Below are 18,734 nucleotides of genomic sequence, written 5' to 3'. Positions count from 1 at the left end.
CGCAATTTTTGCGGTAATTATACAGACTAAAGTGAACAAAAAGTGTTTATGCACAGATATTTTTTTACGTGACTAGCCCATTTAAGCGTTTCTTTACTTCTAAAATTCGCGCATCCATTTTGCTAGCAGAAGCACACCATCAGAATTATTGTAAATTTCTTGAGATTTCATTGATGCTTTCTTTGCGAATAGCGTTGATGATTTAATCTCATATTCTGTATAATGTGACATTGAGAAATACGAATTCACCATGTGTCAGTCAGAAGCAATCACACGTAACTCTAAAGGCAACCTTAAGCCACTGTACCATTGCTAACGTCCGGTACATTTGTGCAAGTAATACTCGTTAGATCGGCATCTTGGGTGTATTCGTTGTTTAGGTTAGATGTGTTATGCGAAACGTAAATTTCAGATTTAAATTATTGTTGTTGTGGGTTCCTGCAGCAAAGACACATCGAATGAAATTTATGATTGCGGAGTAACAGCAGAGGTAACGTCCGTTACTTTTTTTCGGTAACGGTAAGGGTAACGCGTTACATTTTTTTGTAGGTAACGTAGAGCGGTAACGCGTTCCTTTTTTTATAGTGTAACGAGTAGCGTATTAAGTTACTTTTTTTTCAGTAACTCCTAGAACACTGCGCTATAGAAACAATCGGACAGGCATGCACAGCAGAAATGCGAATACAACTTTGCCGGTAATGCGTCCCCATGTGAATGCTGCGGCTCCACAAATTTTTTTCTCTAACTTTTTAGAATGCGCAGCTAACTTTAAAGTAATACCATTTGTCTATGCCACACATTTTAAAGTGAACTACGCTTTAAGCACGTACTTGTGTATTCGTAGCTTGTGGATGCAAGATTTTGAGCAAAAAAGCGGGGATGCTAAACTAATAATGTAACGTGGTTGCAACGGTGAAGTAGGCAAAACACAAGCCGGTATGGATTGACCTCTTTATTGTTGATTCCCAACAAAAGAGGTAGCACTCACAGTGCATCGATAGCGGCAAAGGCAATCGTCGGTCGTCGATTAATAATCGTCTCTAAAGATCGTCGGCTTTTCTACATGGCTGATATAACCTTCCAGCGTTATCGATGGTGCCCGCGATAGATCTAATTCGACTACTAGCGTCCTGAACAATCCTGGTGTTCCTCAGATATCGCGGCGAGGCCCTTGCGCCGCGGTACGAACAGTTTCTTGGTGGGTAAAGCTTGATCACAAAGAACAAAGAAATAAGCGCGTGTGGTAATATTGTGGTTTCTTATATGGGATAATGCTGTAAGATACGGTCGCAGTAAATTAATTCAGAGGCAAAAAAAGGTCACTGTAGTTGGGCGCCTTTTCTTGATACCTAATATTCCTCCTTGATAGCGAATACTCCTTGGTGAACCGTTTTTGTACTAACGAACGCAATTATTTGTTTACTTGATTGCCTGCCCACCCATTCGCTTACATGCCTAATGCTTGTGCTCCTGATGATACAGAGCCACCACCATCTAAGTCCACGTGGCTATCGCCCCTGGCCTTTCTTTTCTCCATCCTGCTTCTTATGACATGCACAGTCTTCGTTACCAGGTAAGCCAACCACTGCTCCAACACTTGACACTATAAACGGCTGCCACTACATTTAAGAAATCAGTTTTCTCTGAGGTGCATCGCACCTACCTATATGCATGGCATACCATTGCGGAAATCTTGGAAGCTGAACCATGGTTCATCGAGTCGACACGATTCGCTGCCTAATCTCGCATACCCAAGGTTGCATGCCAGCTCGTGGTGTGTCAAATCGACAGGTAGCGCGATGCGCTTTCTGTCTTGTGCTTGCTATCGCGCGTGCGTACGCCGCTCTTCTTTGTAGGTTCTCGAATCGGAAGCCTTTCGAATCGTTGGTATTGCCGGCGTTCGCAGTACTTCGCGTGTGTCCGGTTCCCATCAGAGTGCGTGCGTGACGCCAGTAGCAATGTAGTTTGTGAAGCCGCAAGCGCCAGTCCTGGAATGCCGATCCATTGCTTGTTTAAGTCTGGTTTCTCCGGCATACGACTAGGCTTGAGGTTTGCCTTTGCGATACACTTGTGTTTGTACAAAAAAACGAGTTTGCTTTATAATGAGTTTCACAAGAGCTGTGGCGTTGCACTATACACCATCTATACAACGTGACAACATAGCGCCGATGAATCTAGAACCATACTTTGTATAAATCTGTAGTGTATTGAGAAAAGGGAGATAGACACTAGTAGTGTATTGCTATTGTCATTATGCGGTCGAAGCTGCCTTTAGTCGTGTGTAATATATGAGCGCAACTTAACACGAATTCCGTTTTGGCACTGTTAAGGTCCTTACAAGACGATGGTGATCGCGTGTTAAGACACCTTTCGTATGCTTTAAACGCCATTCATTAACACACTCTAGGTGTGCTCAGCAATGTTGCTCGTGTTTTTTGCCTGCGTGAGCTGCGTCTCTGTTGCGGATCGAGTGGCGCAGGTACCGCAAGGACGAAGATGCTCTGGACGAGGACGAGATGTCCGAGGCAGGCGCAGGTGGCGCCAGAGTCGCGTCCTGGTCTGCCGCCAAGGCCGCCGCCTCGTCATCGGTCGCCAGAGTGCAACAGAGGGCTTCGCCGCCGGGTAGCGCAGCGAGCCAACAAGGTTCGTTCGAGCCGAAGTCGCCTGAACCAGACACTGGTACGTCATGGATTGTAACGCAGTTCATAATCACGCTACAGCGCAACACGACAGGGACCGAGAATAAGACACATACATTGCGCTAACTTTCAACTAACCGTTTGCTTGCGATCGCACGTATCATTTATGCAGTGTCTGTGGACCGATAATAAGACGAACGAGACAGCATGTAATGATACAGTTCTCACTGTAAACAAAGCGCACCTGGCCATGTCGGGGCGATTACTCTAGAAATCTCTGTATCCTAACTTATCTCTTTCAGTTTCTTTATTTCATTTTCTTCAATACTTCTCGCGACACTCTGCATGGGGCCCATTTCGAATGTTCGTGTTTTGTGTCACACCTATGACACAACCGCGCCTATCGCAGTGGATGCTTAAATGGCCTGACGTGGTTAACCGTGCTTAAATCTATATCATAAAAATGTTTATCGGGTGTCATATAGGCAGTTTTTTGTCAAAGGCATGTTTTTTAATAAAGCAGTTTGTGCCTATTTTAGCGTCCTCCGATACAGAAACCGTACGGTGAAAATTGTTCGGGCTCTGTCAGCAAACAACCCCGTCCCAATACAAAAAATCGTTCCTAAAGCGATTCAAGGTTCCCAACATTGTAAACAATTCACCGATAGTTACGATAATACCTATTGCAAAATTTTACAGCAGCCATTTTGGTGTTGAAGTGACCATATGTGTCACCTCGGCGACTACGCTTGCTTGGCTTGTTTCGGTGGCACGCACCTTTGTATTAGCCGTTAGAAAGAATTTCTTACAAAGGACACGAGTTATCATGGAAGGAGATGCTCCAACAGTTCCATAATATTGTGTACCGCGATTCCTACATTATTTCTCCTCACCTTGCTTTCCCGCAAAATCGAAACACGCTCCTTCTTTTTTTTAGCCTACACATCTTTATAAAGTGCATGCAGCAGCGTCGGGTCTTATGAACGCGAATCGTTGGTTATTGAACCTGGTGACATACAAATGGCACCGGTATAATTAGTGCTAACTGAAATCGCCGAGCTACTTGTACTCATCACGAATTTGAGCATTTCAAGCCGTGTTCTTCCTGGAAAAATGAAGAGTGTAAAAGTAAGAGCGTTGCGCAAGAAAGGCAACAAGCAGCACATAATTATTGGCCCATATCTGTCCTTCCAAGGCTCTATTGACAATAACACTCAAAGGGTCCCACGCTGCAGTGGAAAGCCACAGGCAAGTTAGGATTATTGCTCTTTAAGGACGCACAGTGTTCTCTTAACCTCGTGTTGAAACGCATCTTTACGTTCGTCCGGTGTACATGTTCTCACACGAAAAAGCATGGCTGATCCCTCCGTCATGGGAATCAGTATAATACGAAAGTGAAACTTGTCTTCACAGCAGTAGTTGATTCACAATGTCTATTGATGTTTGGCAGCTATAGCACCGTTTGCCATGGATGCACCCACGTTGACGCCTAGTGGCACATCTCCATCCCGACTACCAACGTTCATTGATCATGATTTACCCATTGTGCTAACTGAAGCTGCTAACATATACCTGGACACAGTATGTGGTAAATCCCGGGCGAATAGGGCATTAAACAAGCACATAATAAACAATGGTGCTCGATTTGCCCTGCTTCAAAACGTCGTCGATCAAGGAGAGAAATGGAAAGGTGTGCGTTCCCCCGAACGAGGGCAACCTGTGCCTGTACTCATGCATACGCTACCACACTACGCTTCATCAACACGGGAGGCAGAGGTTGGTAGCTTAAGCTGTGAACGCGCGAAGGCGTTCCTCTGGCGTGTGTCTCGCTCCACCAAGGCGTGATATTCGCCCGTGGTTGTCGTTGCCTTGCTACGGCGCTTATTACAGCAGCTCTATTAGCCGGTGCTATCACACTCGAAGCATTAGGCGGTAGAGAAACTCTGTTGGTGTATGTGCAAGCTGCACTACTCTGACAACGAGCCGTCAAACGCAAACACGACGCGAAAGGCAAAGCACGTAACTCAACGTCTAGGGCGCATTCTCAATGCCAGCGCGGCCAGGGTTCTTCCGCTGGCGTTGAGGTGCCCGAACCCTGGTCTCCGCGATTAGCTACGCCGGTGCCAATCGCGGTGGCCACGCCCGAACTGCGTTGTCACCGAATCGTTCCCTGTCTGCGCTCTTTAGCGTCATGACGCGGTACTTCACTTCACCGCACAAAGACGGTGACACCGCCTCGTAAACCAAGAGCACAGTGCGAGAGAAAACGTGTCAAGAGATATAAGGCGCGTTTTGGGGACGTCATACATGTGCGTGCATGGCGCAGTGGGTAGAGCGCCCAGTGCCTATCATCGCGGGCCGAGGGGTCGTGGCTTCGATTCCCAGGTGAATCGGGTCAATGAAATTTTTTCTTATAAATTTCCTTTGTCATCCGTTTGTGTACATTTACCAACGTAATATCCGTGACCGAAATACGGCAGGGAAGCCTTGGTGAACTCAGGCACCAAACACTTTCGTGTTCAAAGAAATCCAGTAAACTACCCACACAACACATGGAACAAACTGTTTCGCATGAACAACATGTAGGGCACCTCTTTTACCAACCGAATTCGAACTACAAGTGTTAACTAACGAACGTCAGCATCTTGAGCGGTCCCGTCCAGATCGCATGGCAAAATGCATGCTTGGCGTCACATTTTCCCAAAGCCAGAGTATCCCTGATCTGTGCAATTTCTGTAGCGGCTTTAAATGTTTCGCTGCAAAGGGCTTTTGCTCCACCACCGGTGCACAACAACGGGCAGCAACCGCGACAGCTGCACTGTCGCAGCGGCTAGACGGCAACCGGTCTTTTTCGTCTACGCGCTCGGTCTCCGCACCGCTGAAAATTAGCGTATAACAGCGCTGGCCTCTGTGTAAAAAAGAGGGCACCTGAGAAAATGGCGACTTCGCGCTCCGATTCTCCTTGCCGCGCACGTATGCGACGTTTGAGCTAAGCAGCGCCTACTTTCTGCGGAATTCTAAACAAGCCCGAGGTGTGGTGCATGACTGAGTGAGCAGATAACACTCTCCCGACTACTGGCGAGGAAATGGTCGAGAGCTGTGCCTGTCTTCTTGCAGGGCCGGAAAGAGAGGCTTCGAGTAGGGGCCAACTTCACGACGTCGAGGAGAGCGAGAGACGTACCATGTCTGCGTCATCCGTGCCTGAGAGCGAAGAAGCCAAGGCGCGTAGTCGCGAAGAGTGCGCGCTGCAGCAAAGAGGGAGACTCGTGACGGGCCCCGAGGACGCCACGTCCAATGACGCCCGGAAGTATGACGCAGCTCCCATGTCATGCGAGTCAACAAACTTGCAAAGGCGGCCTTCAAGCACGCCTAACCCTATCAAGCAGCTGAGCAGGTATAAAGCAGTGTGATTCAGAAAGCGGATATACGAGTATAAGTATACAGATACACTTTTGTTTCAGTTATGTGCCAAACGCCTCAGCAGGTATTTATTAGATAGATAGATAGATAGATAGATAGATAGATAGATAGATAGATAGATAGATAGATAGATAGATAGATAGATAGATAGATAGATAGATAGATAGATAGATAGATAGATAGATAGATAGATAGATAGATAGATAGATAGATAGATAGATAGATAGATAGATAGATAGATAGATAGATAGATAGATAGATAGATTGTCGTGCGTAGTGATAACACAGTTTTCATAAAGAATAATTGAGCTACCATGATCTCCATCAATGTGTGGAAGGCGTATTTTCTAAACATTAGCGATATTTTGCTCTACCGCGGAGGCAACTTCAACGATCAGAAAACCATTAATGGCAATTCCGCTTGAATAGAATGCATACGAGCAGTTAGTATACCAATCTGCTCGTACGGAAACTTATTTTTGCCATTTTTAAGCCACGACATACCGAATCAGTACCGCTATGATGTTAATACCTCGCGCTGTCCGCTTGGTTCATATAGTGGACTTTATTGAAGGACCGGTGTAGTGCTAGAAGCCCGCTATTCTCTTTTGTTTTTCCTCATTTTTTCTTCGAGCTTTGTTGAGGCCGAAAAAAAGCATTTTAAAGCTCGGTTAAAGGGCCCCTCACCAGGTTTGGCAATTTTGAGCTAACGAGCGCAATGCATACACTATGCGTTCACGATCACGTCTGCCAAAATTTGCAACGCTACGCGCCGCGGAAATGGGTCAAATTTCAAGGTGAACGCTGCTTGCCCTTCCTCTCGCGGGCGCGCGCTTTAGAGAATGAGGGGATGACGTACATGAGAAAATGGCCCTACGTAGATGGTAGTGCTGTGACGTCGCTCCTCTACGTAGATGGCTGTGCTCTGACGTCGCCAACAGTAGCACGTGACACTGCGATAATTATTTGACACGACATGTGTAGTTTGTGTAATTTGTTGTTTGAATAGATTAATAAAACTTGAGAGAAATAATGAGACAAACAAAGGGAATGTGTGCGCCTTTTTCATTTTTTTTTCGTGAATTGCAGCGAGATGCGGGGCTAATGTGCCTCCCTTTCCCACGAGTTCAAGTCCCCGCTGTTAGCGCATCGAGCAGACGCCAGGCCTGGAAACGAAAGTAATGTTCTGGCGCGTTCGAGCACTCATTGTGCACATTTATTCTACCGCGTTCAAGTAAACGTTAATGCGGCACTGGCTCATCATACTGCCACGCTCGTGCCCGTACAAATGTCTCAACTTTCATGCCCGTCCCGCGGAAACAGGCAGTACACCACAGAGAACGCCAACAAAACGCCCACGGCCGCTACATAAAAAAGAGGTAGCGGCCGTGCAACGCCGCTCGCGTGCTCGGGCTGGCTCGAGCACATCATGCGCACGTGACCATGCATGCGCATGACGAGTTCCTGCGTATGTGTCAAGTGAAGAGGGCAGGGAAGGGATTTGGCTTGCTAAGGCTACACGGGGCGAGTGGCAAGGGTTTGAAATTCGCCTCCTCGCATCATGGTTTCGCGCCGCTACAAATTATTGTTTTTCTCAGCTCGTAATGAACCGATTTGAAAAATTCTTGCGCATACTGCTTCATTCGGCACACAACAACTTCCAGCGTCTAACTAAAATTTGCTATGTGGCCTGATGAGGGGCCCTTTAACATGAAAAGCTACACCAGAACCATCTATTTTATTCACCGATAGCCTGCTTAACCGAACTTCGTGTGCGGAGCAGCCTTTGATAATTTCAACCTACATTTGAGGGCAGTAAAAGTACCGCGCGTTAGGCGGCAGTCACGTGATATCTTTGTTTAATTCGCGCGCTTTCAAGAAAGGCTGGAAAAAAATTAAACAGATTGGTTATCTTAGTATTGATTAAAAAATTCGTTGTTTCTGAACAAGAGCTACGACTTTTGTAATCAAGATTTTTCTCTAGAGTTACTATGTGAAAAGTAATTAGGTAATCCTTGTTAACTCCGAGCTTTGCGCGCTGGAAAAAATTTGCTTGCGTGCTCTATCTGGCTCAGAACAATACTGCGCCAATTGGAGACGCGTAGCGCCTATACTTAATTTTTTAATGCTTGGTGCTCTTTATGTGAAACAATCTGTATGTACTTAGATCGCAATACATTGAAGTCATCGCTATATGTAGGGCCCCATATCTTCGGATAAATCCGAAAAAATCCGATAAACACTCGCCGGCAAAATTTTAGACAATTCGGATTTATCCGGCAAACTGCGATTTTAGCTGTCAATATGATCTTGTTCCGTTCTTTATCGAAAGGGCATATTATAAGCGGGCATTGATACATCGGTCGGTTTGGCCGATGTAAACTTTACTTCACGTCAACATGAACCGCACCCATCCCAAATTTTAAAAATGGGCTTGTCGCGCACGAAGCGAGAGTCCTCAACGTATGTGGGACCCCGGGAACTCGCGACAACATCTTGATATACGGTCCCCTGGAGGGGCGCGCCAGAGGACATCGAATATTAAGACCTCGTATAGTATGCTTGCGTCAATTACAACAAACTTTAAGGTCGTAATACGCACAACCGTAGGGGTGTCGTATTAAAGTATTTGCGCTTGTGTGTAAAGTGTTTGTGCCCTCAAACACTTTACACACGAGCACAGATACAAGCACAGATAACACAGCACAGATAACCTAAACACCATTCGTGTGTTGTTATGTTTTCGTTTTCTGGTATCGTCTCATCTAAAATATTGGAGTATTGAGAATTATGCGAAATTAAACGCCGGATTTTGGGGATTGGGGACGTACGAAAAAATGAACTCCGACAAACGCCGTATTTACGCCAAAAAACTGAACTGCGAATTTCAAGAGAAATAAACCCCGAAAACACGGAGCCCTGATTATGTCGAAAAGTTGCACCATTGCGTTGGAAAACTGTCCCACTGTTCTAGAGAGATAAAAGGACTTGGATTCACCGCCACGTTCGATGCACGGTATGTTGCACTGTGCTACACTCCTGCAAGTGCGTTTCGCCCAGCGACAAGGCATAAACCATACCAGGAGGTATGGTTTAGAAGAACTCAGTGCTTGGCGAGTTGGTAACAGTCTTAGGCAGTAACTAGTTACTAGTGACGCGTTACCGGAAGCGAATTACTTTTTTCAGTAAATTGTAACTGTAACAAGTTACTTTTAAGTTAGAGGAACTTGTAAGTGTAACACTGTTATTTTTTACACAGTAACTGTAACGAGAAATATCGTTACTGTTACTTCTGTTTTTATAAAAAAATATCCAACAGCAACGCTCGTTACAGGCCGACGTTAAAGGATTTCCACTTTTTCGAACTTTCTAATTTACCATATCCTCTCCATCTTTCAACTTGCCTTAATAGGGCTCACCTCGCAGTTTAGAAGAGGAGGTCGCTAAGAGGATTATATTTCCTGCAGAAGACCATGGTTGGAGGTCGGAAGAGACAAGTAAACTTCAAGTGTACTTCAAGTGTATAAACTACATGTCATAAATCAATCATGTTGAAACTGAACAGCTTGCTAAGGTCACGTTCGCTTTCTTTTACCAGCATATATATCGATTTTGTCAATTGAGCTTCTAGCCCTGTTCTTGGTGTACCGGTGGAGCATTAGGACATCAGGTTTAGAGTCTCCTTTGTCTGAGGCTCCGAGCTAGTGGTGTTTGACAGATCGCTAGAAAGCAACAGAACGCGAAATGGCTGAGAGCCAGAAATCCCGTGAACTAGCGAAATGATTTTTGAAAACTTCTTCGGAACTGATCGTAAAAGGTTTACTGCAACTTAAGTCAACATTTATTTAAAAAATGAGACAAGTTTCGCCTCCTATGCAGATGGCATCCTCAGTATACACTGGCCAAAAAAAGAGCCGAGGTCGACCAGTCCACTAATCACACATGTCCTTGCAAATGTCTGGTAGGGGGCCGCGGCTGTTGTTGCAAGCCGATGCGTCGCGGCGAATAAACCATGATTGCAGGACTTTTCGCCCAGCTTTGTTCATGAGCCAGCGCCGTCGCATTGTTGAAGCCGAAGTTATGCCCAGTTGTCCAGCAGAGTTCAACGAGCTCAGTCTTAGAACGCGTTGCATGGCTGGCTTTAGAAGCATCCCGTTTGTGTTCACAGATCCTATCCTGCCCGTGTCGCCGATGTATGTGGCGTCGAAATCCCCGCATCGTACTTGTAGATGACCCCGCTCTGATCGTCCGCAGGTGTGAGGTCTTTGGGTTTCGCGAACACATGTCCCAAGGTATAACAACTAGGCTTAAAAACAGTTTGTATGCCCAGCGGACGCGAAGCTCCCCGAGCAGAGTCTGACACACCTTGAACCTAGGGAACGGACACTATGGACGTCGTCTTCACTCGTGACGCACTCCCCGTTTCTCAGCGCTCGTTTCTCTCTGTGTGTTCGTCCGTCGTCTTTTGCGCTGTTATTTTACAATCATGAGCAACCAACTAGCCCGATTTACCGCCATTGTGAAGTTTCTCTTCGCATGAGCTTTTGGGTATCGTTAATAAGTGTCCTAGGACTGTCGTTCTAGTTCATCAACCACGTTTTCCTCTTCTAGTGTGAGGCGTACACAAAGATTGCTTGTGCTGGGCCCTCTTTTAGGTTTTGACCACATGCTATTTTGACTACCCGCTTGCATTTTATTAAATACATTCTGTCATTTAATTTGTGACCTATTACATATTTTATACAGTAACGGAAACGTAATGACGCTACTTTTTCACCGCAACTGTAACAAGTTACTTTTGGAAACTCTGTAACTGTAACAGTGTTACTTTTTTTGCTCAGGTAACTGTAACACTGTTACTTTTACTGGTAATGTGCCCATGACTAGCTGGTAATACCCTCGTACGTATGCCTATGTTTGTTACTTTCTTATTTTTTTTTCATTTCCTTATTTAAATAAATTTTGCGACGAAGCTGATAAACACCACAATAATGGAAACAACTTTGGTTGCGTCTAGTTTGTGCATGCCTCATATAACTCCATAGGCTGTGGTTGTGTGGATCTGTGTATTTGCCGTACTTTGTGTCGCATGTCACGACCAGCTGTGCATCCGGTTCCTTTTTTCTGAAATGAGTAGAGAGGACAGGGGGCGCTTTGATACGCTACTTGGCTATCCTGGTGATTGCACTCATGCGTGCTATGAATATTACCGACTCTATCTACGCCCCTGTGATCGTTAAACACGCAGTACATTTCCGATTGAAGAAAAAGCACTCACGTGCAAGCATATCGCCATATTTCTATGCTAATTTATTTATTTATGAAGTCTTTTGTGCTAAAACCACGACATCAACCCGCAACTTCGACCTTAGCAGCGCGACACCTCAGTCTGCTTGGGTACCAGAGCGGGCGCATTTCTGCGCAAGCAGAGCCGCACAGAGAGGGACAGCTGCTCTGTTGTCTGCATAGAAAGGAAACAGTTTGTGGGAAACATGAATATTTGCTTCTTGTTTTCCGATGGGGAAGACCCGTACTAAATACAGTCAACGGCAAACAAGATCAAAAACAAATGAAGCACATGAGGGCCGACATTCGACGCTGAGTAGGCTTTGTTTAAAAGCAAACACAACCTACTTGCAGGCAACTATACGTATAACATTGCGTTAACCCTGGCACCGATAGAGCGGATGTCCCAAAGCATTACCCTCAGAAGCATTTTTACACGCACATAATTAGGACAGTGATTACGGGAATAAGGCCATGATAAAAAAGTCACAGGGTCCCTGATGCACTCACTTAAGACCACTGGAAGGGGAAAGCGATCTTCTTTTAGTGGCGAATCACCTAAGGGTCTCGGCTTGACGGCGTGTCATGTCGTCGTCACGGTAAATCAAGTTGTCAAAACGATGATTGAAAACAAATGTGTAATTAGTCAAACCCGGTTCAGAATAAACTTACATGACCTAAACTAATTTAACATAAAGGAATAATCAGGATTTATTTGCACTAATTAACAGAAAAAAGGTAAATTCCGTCTCAAAATTGATTCCAAATACCAAAGTTTCTTTTGTAAAGCATACTTCGTGGCATGTTCCGGTTTGCAACACGAAGATAACTTCTGGCAAGCCTGCCTCTCATTTACATGAATAAAACCGGTTCAACACAACATAGGGCGCCACCGCCTCAGCAAGGGCATGATTTCTCCTCCCACCGGCGCTTCTCCGGCACACAATCAGCGCACCGTGTGGCGAGAGAGAGCGAACGGGGCGCGTTGGTTCCAGAAACGCTCTTTCTACGATGGACACTGAACTGTAAGCTCGAGAGGAGCGAGCACGCGCGCTCGCCCGCGAAAGAAAACGCCAACGCAGGGTCGATGAAGCTGAAACACCGGTGGACACTTCATGCTTCTCGCCTCCCCACGTTTCACGTTAGTGGAGCTGACACATTTGCCAAGCTTCGTTGCTTCAAAAGTTTTTTTTTCTGCTGAGTCGATTGTACTCATCCTGCCCAGCCACCTCGCGAAAGCTTTCTGCACTGAACGCAGTTTACCGCTGCCTCTAGGATTCGAGGCACCTCACCTGGTTTTGCACTGCATTCGTGATCGGCCCACCTGTGACCATGCTACGATGTCATGCGATGACGTCATCATTTCACCTTACGTTATGCGACGTCACTGTGACGTCACGATGACATCATATTGACGTCACACATTTTGGCGATCCGGGACGTCATGATGGCATCGTCACGTGATGATTTCTTGCATCACTCGTGTCGACGCCGCCGACGGGAAGTGCCAACGCGGGACGCTGGTCAATTTTCGAGTTCGATGAGCCATCCAAGGCTTTCGCCAAGTAATAACAGCACAGCACCAAAAAAAAGAGGACATACAAAAAATTACACCATCTCCCGCTAAAGGGGACCATGAGGCGATGCGAAGCCGGAGCACTTGCACGATCGCGTTTCGTTGGCGTTCGTTGGGCATGCTACCGACCTCGCGTCGTGGAACGCGAAGAGGGACGCTACGCGCGTCGTATCTTCCATCTAGCCGGCCGTTAATTCTCACAAGGCGAGCGGGGAACGCGTTCGACCAGCGTTCGACAGGCGGGCGAAGGGGGCAGCGTAGGAGAGGAGGGAGAAGGGAGGGGACGCGCATGCGCTCGAGCTCATCGCGGCATTGCGCAGGAGAGAATTTCGGCATGTCTAGCCCGCGTTTCAGTGGAAGAGTGGAAAGGGGGAGGGGAGAGGAGTATGGGAGAGGGGAGGGGAGAGGTAAAGTGGAGAGGGGTGGGAGGGGAGAGAGGAAGGGGAGAGGGAAAGTGGAGAGGGGTGGGAGGGAGAGAGGAAGGGGAGATGGAAAGTGGAGAGGGGAGGGAGGGGAGAGGGTAAGTGGAGAGGGAAAGTGGAGAGGGACAGTGGAGGGAGAGGGAAAGTGGAGAGGGGAAGGGGAGAGGGTGAGTGGAGAGGAAGTGTGTGGAGAGGGTATGCGCATGCGCAGTAAGGGTGGTCACGCCGCACACCACCACCACCACCACCACCGCCACCACCACCACCGGATTGAGCTCCGCCTTAAGATACTTCGCATCTAAAAACGAACATTTGACGAGCCCTCGCTTCAAATTGAACCCGCCACGGTGGTCAAGTGGTTATGGTGCTCGACTGCTGAACCGCAGGTCGCGGGATCGAATCCCGGCGCGGCGGCCGCATTTTCGATGAAGGCGAAAATGCTTAAGGCCCGTGTGCTTAGATTTAGGTGCACGTTAAAGATCCCCAGGTGCTCAAAATTTCCGGAGCCCTCCACTACGGCGTCTCTCATAATCATATCGTGCTTTTGGGAGGTCAAAACTCCAACAATTATTATTATCCACAAGTGTTGAAGATTGGGCGAGTTGGTTCGTCGTACTTGAAATGGTATAGCGCATTACGGGGAAGAAGAAACGGCCTAGCAGACCGACACAAGAGGACAGAGCGCTATGTTAGCTATGTGAGCGCTATGTAGCGCTATGTGAGCGCTATTATTCGCTTCAAATTGAATTTATTAAGTTGGATGTTCGGCTGCGTAGCATGCGCAGGAAACTATCATCATCATGATTGGCCTCTATCTTATATGATATCTCGCGTCGCCTAGCGAGACCTTGGAGTAAGGAAAATAGGAGAATAAGAGAGGAGGAGGAGAATATATAAAACAAAGTGAACTTTTTTTTTGGCGAGGCATGATTCGAACCCGGGTACGCACGATCCGAAGGCGAACGCCTTAACCACTCGGCTATCCAGCCACGCTAGCAGAACAAGCATTTCCGGGAACCGTATGATTGCGTTGGTATGGGCGGGGGAAGGAAAAAGAGATAAAGAGAAAAAGAAGGAAAGAGAAACAGACAGAGGAAAAGAAAGCAGAAAGAGAGACAATGAAAGGAAGAGAAAGAAATAGAGAGAGAGATGGAAAGAAACAAAAGAGAGAGAGCGTAGCCTTCTAATTATAGCACAGTAAGGTGGTGGGAAAGGGAAGTGAGGGTGACGAAGAGGGAAATGAGAAGAACAGAGGGTGAAGCATAGCATAGCTATATACTCTAAGAAAAAAAAAGAACTAAAAGGGGTAGGGAGGTTAATCCTTTTGGGAATCAACTGATTTGACACAACCAATAGTTCTTTGGGGATGAAGTGCTAGGGGACTAACGGTTGCTCTTGCAAGGACTAACGGTTGCTTTTCGGAAAAGGTCGCTCAAGGAGCAAATGTTACTCCTGTAAGGACTAATGGTCCTCCAGTAAGGACTAACAGTTAATTTTCGGAAATGGCCCCTGAAGAAGAAATGTTACTCCTGTGAGGAGTAATGGTTGATCTTCAGAAATGATCCCTGGAAGAGCAAATGTTACTTCTTCAGGATTAACTGTTGATCTTGAAAAATCATCCCTGAGATAGTGAATGTTACTCGTCCGGAATAAACGGTTGATTCAATTGAACAATTTTTGAAGGGACTAACCATTAATCCACTAATTACTCGCCTGTGGATGACCTGGCTGTCCTCACCAGACTGTCATGCTAGCGGAGGTCAGCTGTGCTTTACTCAACACTGCATGCGTGAATGCGTGCAGGAATAACGAGAAATGAGAGAGTTCGGTTCAGGGCTGAAAAGATTTATTTTCCTATAACAGCCGGTGCCATGCGCACAAGCGGTGTTGGCTGTAGGCCGCGGTCCACCTGGATGAGGCGGCACAGCAGTTCAAATGACCAGCGAGCCTTGCTCGTAAATACACCGAAGGTCCAGTAGAGGGCCTCATGACTCCAAGTGCACCAGAATCTATTAGGAACACTTCCATCACCTTCATTGATACGAAGAAAGATGTCAAGAAAAAATTGCGGGCCAATACTGCTTTAGACGCGGTACCCGATTTATGTGTTAACTTCAGCAAGGAAAAACTTGGCAAGAAGTGGCAAATTAGGACACGGGAACATAGGTCACATGAATCACACCGCACACACACACATGCACAGTGATTCAGATTGCGAACGGTTTTGATTTATTCATGGTGTAAGTTGCAGATGACCTGCGGTGTTCTATCAAGTGTTCAAGGGAAAAAGAAAACACGATTCTATTAACATTTATCTTTATTTTTACGAAAACGCCAAGGGAAACGAATACCATCATTTAGTTGTTGTAGGGCCTGTTTCCGAATAACTAATGGAGTCCTACCTGGAAGAAATACAAAAAAGAAAAATTTGTCATAAAATAAAGTAGCTAAAAGAGAACGGCTTAATCACCTAAGCCCCAATAATTGCGCAGTAGCATGCTCAAAAAACATGCGAAGCACAATGCTATTTAGTCTTCATATTCTTTAAAATGAAGCGTACCAAGGCAATGAAAATGATTAACTTACCTTGATAATTAGCAGAGGCACGTGGTTTGCAGAGCCGGCAAATCCAGAAAATGTTGATCACACCTCGCGGCGACGACGCCCATCTCAAGCTTTGCAGAAAGGAAGCTGCGATGGAGTCTTGCCTGTAAGCTGAGGTGTCCATATTTCCGCAGGAGGGTTACGATGCTGGGCCCAATGAACAGCCAATACACAGAAACAAACACGCATGCGCGTCCACAATTGCAGTACATGCAGCAAAGTATGTCCTTCACAGCTGCGTTGATAGCCTGTGTAAATAGCGGCACTCGCTGACCCCGAAATAAGAACAAGAGAGATCACGAGTGACGAACACGACCCGCACTCAACACTCCAGTGAGCGTTACTGAATAAGAAAGGGCGGCGCGGAAGGATACCCAAATAAGCGCTGAAACGTCCGTCAGATTTACACAATTGTCATCGACAGTAAATATTGTGAAGAATATTGGTGAACTAATTTTCATGTCCTCATAATTGATGACACAATATTAACACCCTACCAATTATTCTTTTATCGCGTTATTTTCTTTATCGCAGCAGTAAGCGGGCCGACGCACTGCCGCCTTGTTGTCATCGGTGCAGTGGACATTTGCAACATGCGTTCGCCGAATTCCTCACCCCTCACGTCCCTGCCGCCTGCAACCAGCATCGCGACGGAGTAGAAAGGAGAGTTTCGGAACTGTAGGGCGCACCTGGCCGAGAGCTAAGCTCATGACCTTTGTCCGCCGCGGTGGTATAGCGGTTACGGTGCTCGGCTGCTGACCCGAAGGTCGCGGGTTCGATCCCGGCCGCGGCGGTCGCATTTCGATGAAGGCGAAATGGTAGAGGCCCGTGTACTTAGATTTAGGTGCACGTTAAAGAACACCAGATGGTCGAAATTTCCGGAGCCCTCCACTACGGCGTCTCTCATAATCATATCGTGGTTTTGGGACGTAAAACCCCAGATATTATTATTGAAGCTCATGACCTTTCAAAGAGGCATTCCTGTGGTGCACGATCACTGCTTCGCGTGCGCTGCCGAACAGTGCTCCAAACAAGGGCCGCAGAAAAAACATCTTTTCTTCCCTTCCACCTCTACGCGAGGGAGCAAATGAGCCGTTCGTCCTCCCATTAGTATTTTCCGAGGTAGGGCTACTCCTCCAAATTTGCACGCGACACGCAGTTCGCCGCAGTTGGTCCTCTCGCGGAGTAACGACTTTTGAGGACTAAGGCTCACGTTACCGCTCTCTTGGGCCGGTTTTTTTCTTAGAGTGTGTACAGTAAATTAAAGCAAGGGGTGCAATAGGGACGTGAGGGTTGTAGTGGCGGCGTGTGCCGCCACTGAAGGAGTGGTTGAGTTATCAACACAAAACGAAATTTCTTTACTGAAACGTACGCATGCTTATATACCTAGGCGACACTTTCGCCACTAGCGGTTGTGGTCGTGAAGCCAAAACCAAATATACAACATATTGCCCTCCTTACAGTAACAGCTACATGGATTCGTAATGTAGTAAGTTAGTGTAACCACATAGAATTCTATATACATGCATTATCAACAACGTGTTTTGTGTTATACACTTAGTTATACGCAAATATGAAAAAAAAAATGAAAAACATCATTAGAATTTTCAGACATATCAAACACTCACAAGAACTATTCCAGGCACAGTGTCTCCAGTACAGCAGTCTCTAGAAGGGAAGAGTGTCTCACAGCCGAGTGTTACGGAAGCGAAGTCTCACAACAGCACCACATCGCAGCTTACACTTGGCATCCATAGCGTTCAGGGGGACGTCTACTTCTTGGGGACTGTACCCTCTCTGGCGGCTCAGCTGCTTTAGGAGAACCGCTGGTGACTAGACTCTGTCAGGGTGCACTGCAAGTGACATGAACTAAGCGACTGCTCTGTCGCAGCAGTAAACCGGTGGTTTGCAGCAGCCGCAGCAGAAGGAGGGCTGGTAGTCGCTTCCGGTATAAGTTCTTCACTTACAGGCGGAGTCCTGCTTTTGCCAGCTAGGCCGTTTCTTTCGCCCCACGTATGAAGTGCGGCAAAGGCTCGTGGTACCTTTGACGACTCTGAAGCATTCTACGTTTTGCCGTCGTCACGGCGGAAACAAGACGGTCTCTTCTCGCTGATCACCTTTCTTGGGCCACGGAATTTCAGGTGGCCTTTAAAGGCAATTGTGGGTTTTTTTCACTCTCACGAGGTCGCCAACAAATACTGTGGTTTCTCTTGCGGCCCTCCGAGCGTCCGTGTATCGTTTGCTGTAGTTTTCCTTTTGCTTCACCCGCTCACGTAGGCGGCGGAGCTCCGAACCAGGGTCAGCAAAGAATGTGGTTGGCGGGTACCCAACCACATCCAGCCGACTTCTTGGTAACCGCCCGTGCAGGAGAAGGGCTGGGGCACTTTCAGTGGTGGTGTGCGGCGAGCAACGGTAAACGCCTAAATATTCTGTAACCGCCTGGTGTAAGGGACGCTGCTCGAGTGTAGCCTTTTGAACGAAGCTCTTAAAGAACCCGTTAAAGCGTTGTGCTTGACCATTTTCTTGCGTATAGTGTACGGACGAATGCCTCAAGCGGATACCGCGATCTTCCAGGAAAGCTGTAGCCGGGTAGCCTTCACGTCCGGGTAGTCTTCACGTGCGAGCACCGACACCAAGAAGCTTGTTACTGTGCGGGTTGTGCTATCCCTGCAAAAGTGCACTTCGGGCCACTTCGAACAATAATCGACAAGTGTGACAGCATGTCTGCAATCGTGTGGCGCTCTTTTGAATGGGCCGACAATGTCAATAGCCGGCTTCAGCCACGGC

At 46.9% G+C, this 18,734-nt stretch overlaps 1 protein-coding gene across 1 annotated transcript in view; it reads left to right on the top strand.

Moving 5' to 3' along the window:
- The window catches only part of LOC119376027 (uncharacterized), a 91,319-nt gene that overhangs the window by 27,972 nt on the left and 44,613 nt on the right, over nt 1–18,734 (top strand). The window contains exons 3-5 of the mRNA XM_037646020.1: nt 1,483–1,573; nt 2,480–2,679; nt 5,757–6,033. Coding sequence (XP_037501948.1) covers nt 1,483–1,573; nt 2,480–2,679; nt 5,757–6,033 — 568 coding nt within the window. The remainder of the gene's footprint in view (nt 1–1,482; nt 1,574–2,479; nt 2,680–5,756; nt 6,034–18,734) is intronic.

This window comes from Rhipicephalus sanguineus, unplaced genomic scaffold (genome assembly GCF_013339695.2).
Source record: "Rhipicephalus sanguineus isolate Rsan-2018 unplaced genomic scaffold, BIME_Rsan_1.4 Seq1071, whole genome shotgun sequence".
Classification (NCBI taxonomy): domain Eukaryota; kingdom Metazoa; phylum Arthropoda; class Arachnida; order Ixodida; family Ixodidae; genus Rhipicephalus; species Rhipicephalus sanguineus.
Note: the sequence above shows the minus strand (reverse complement) of the source record. Positions and strands in the feature narration are given on the sequence as shown.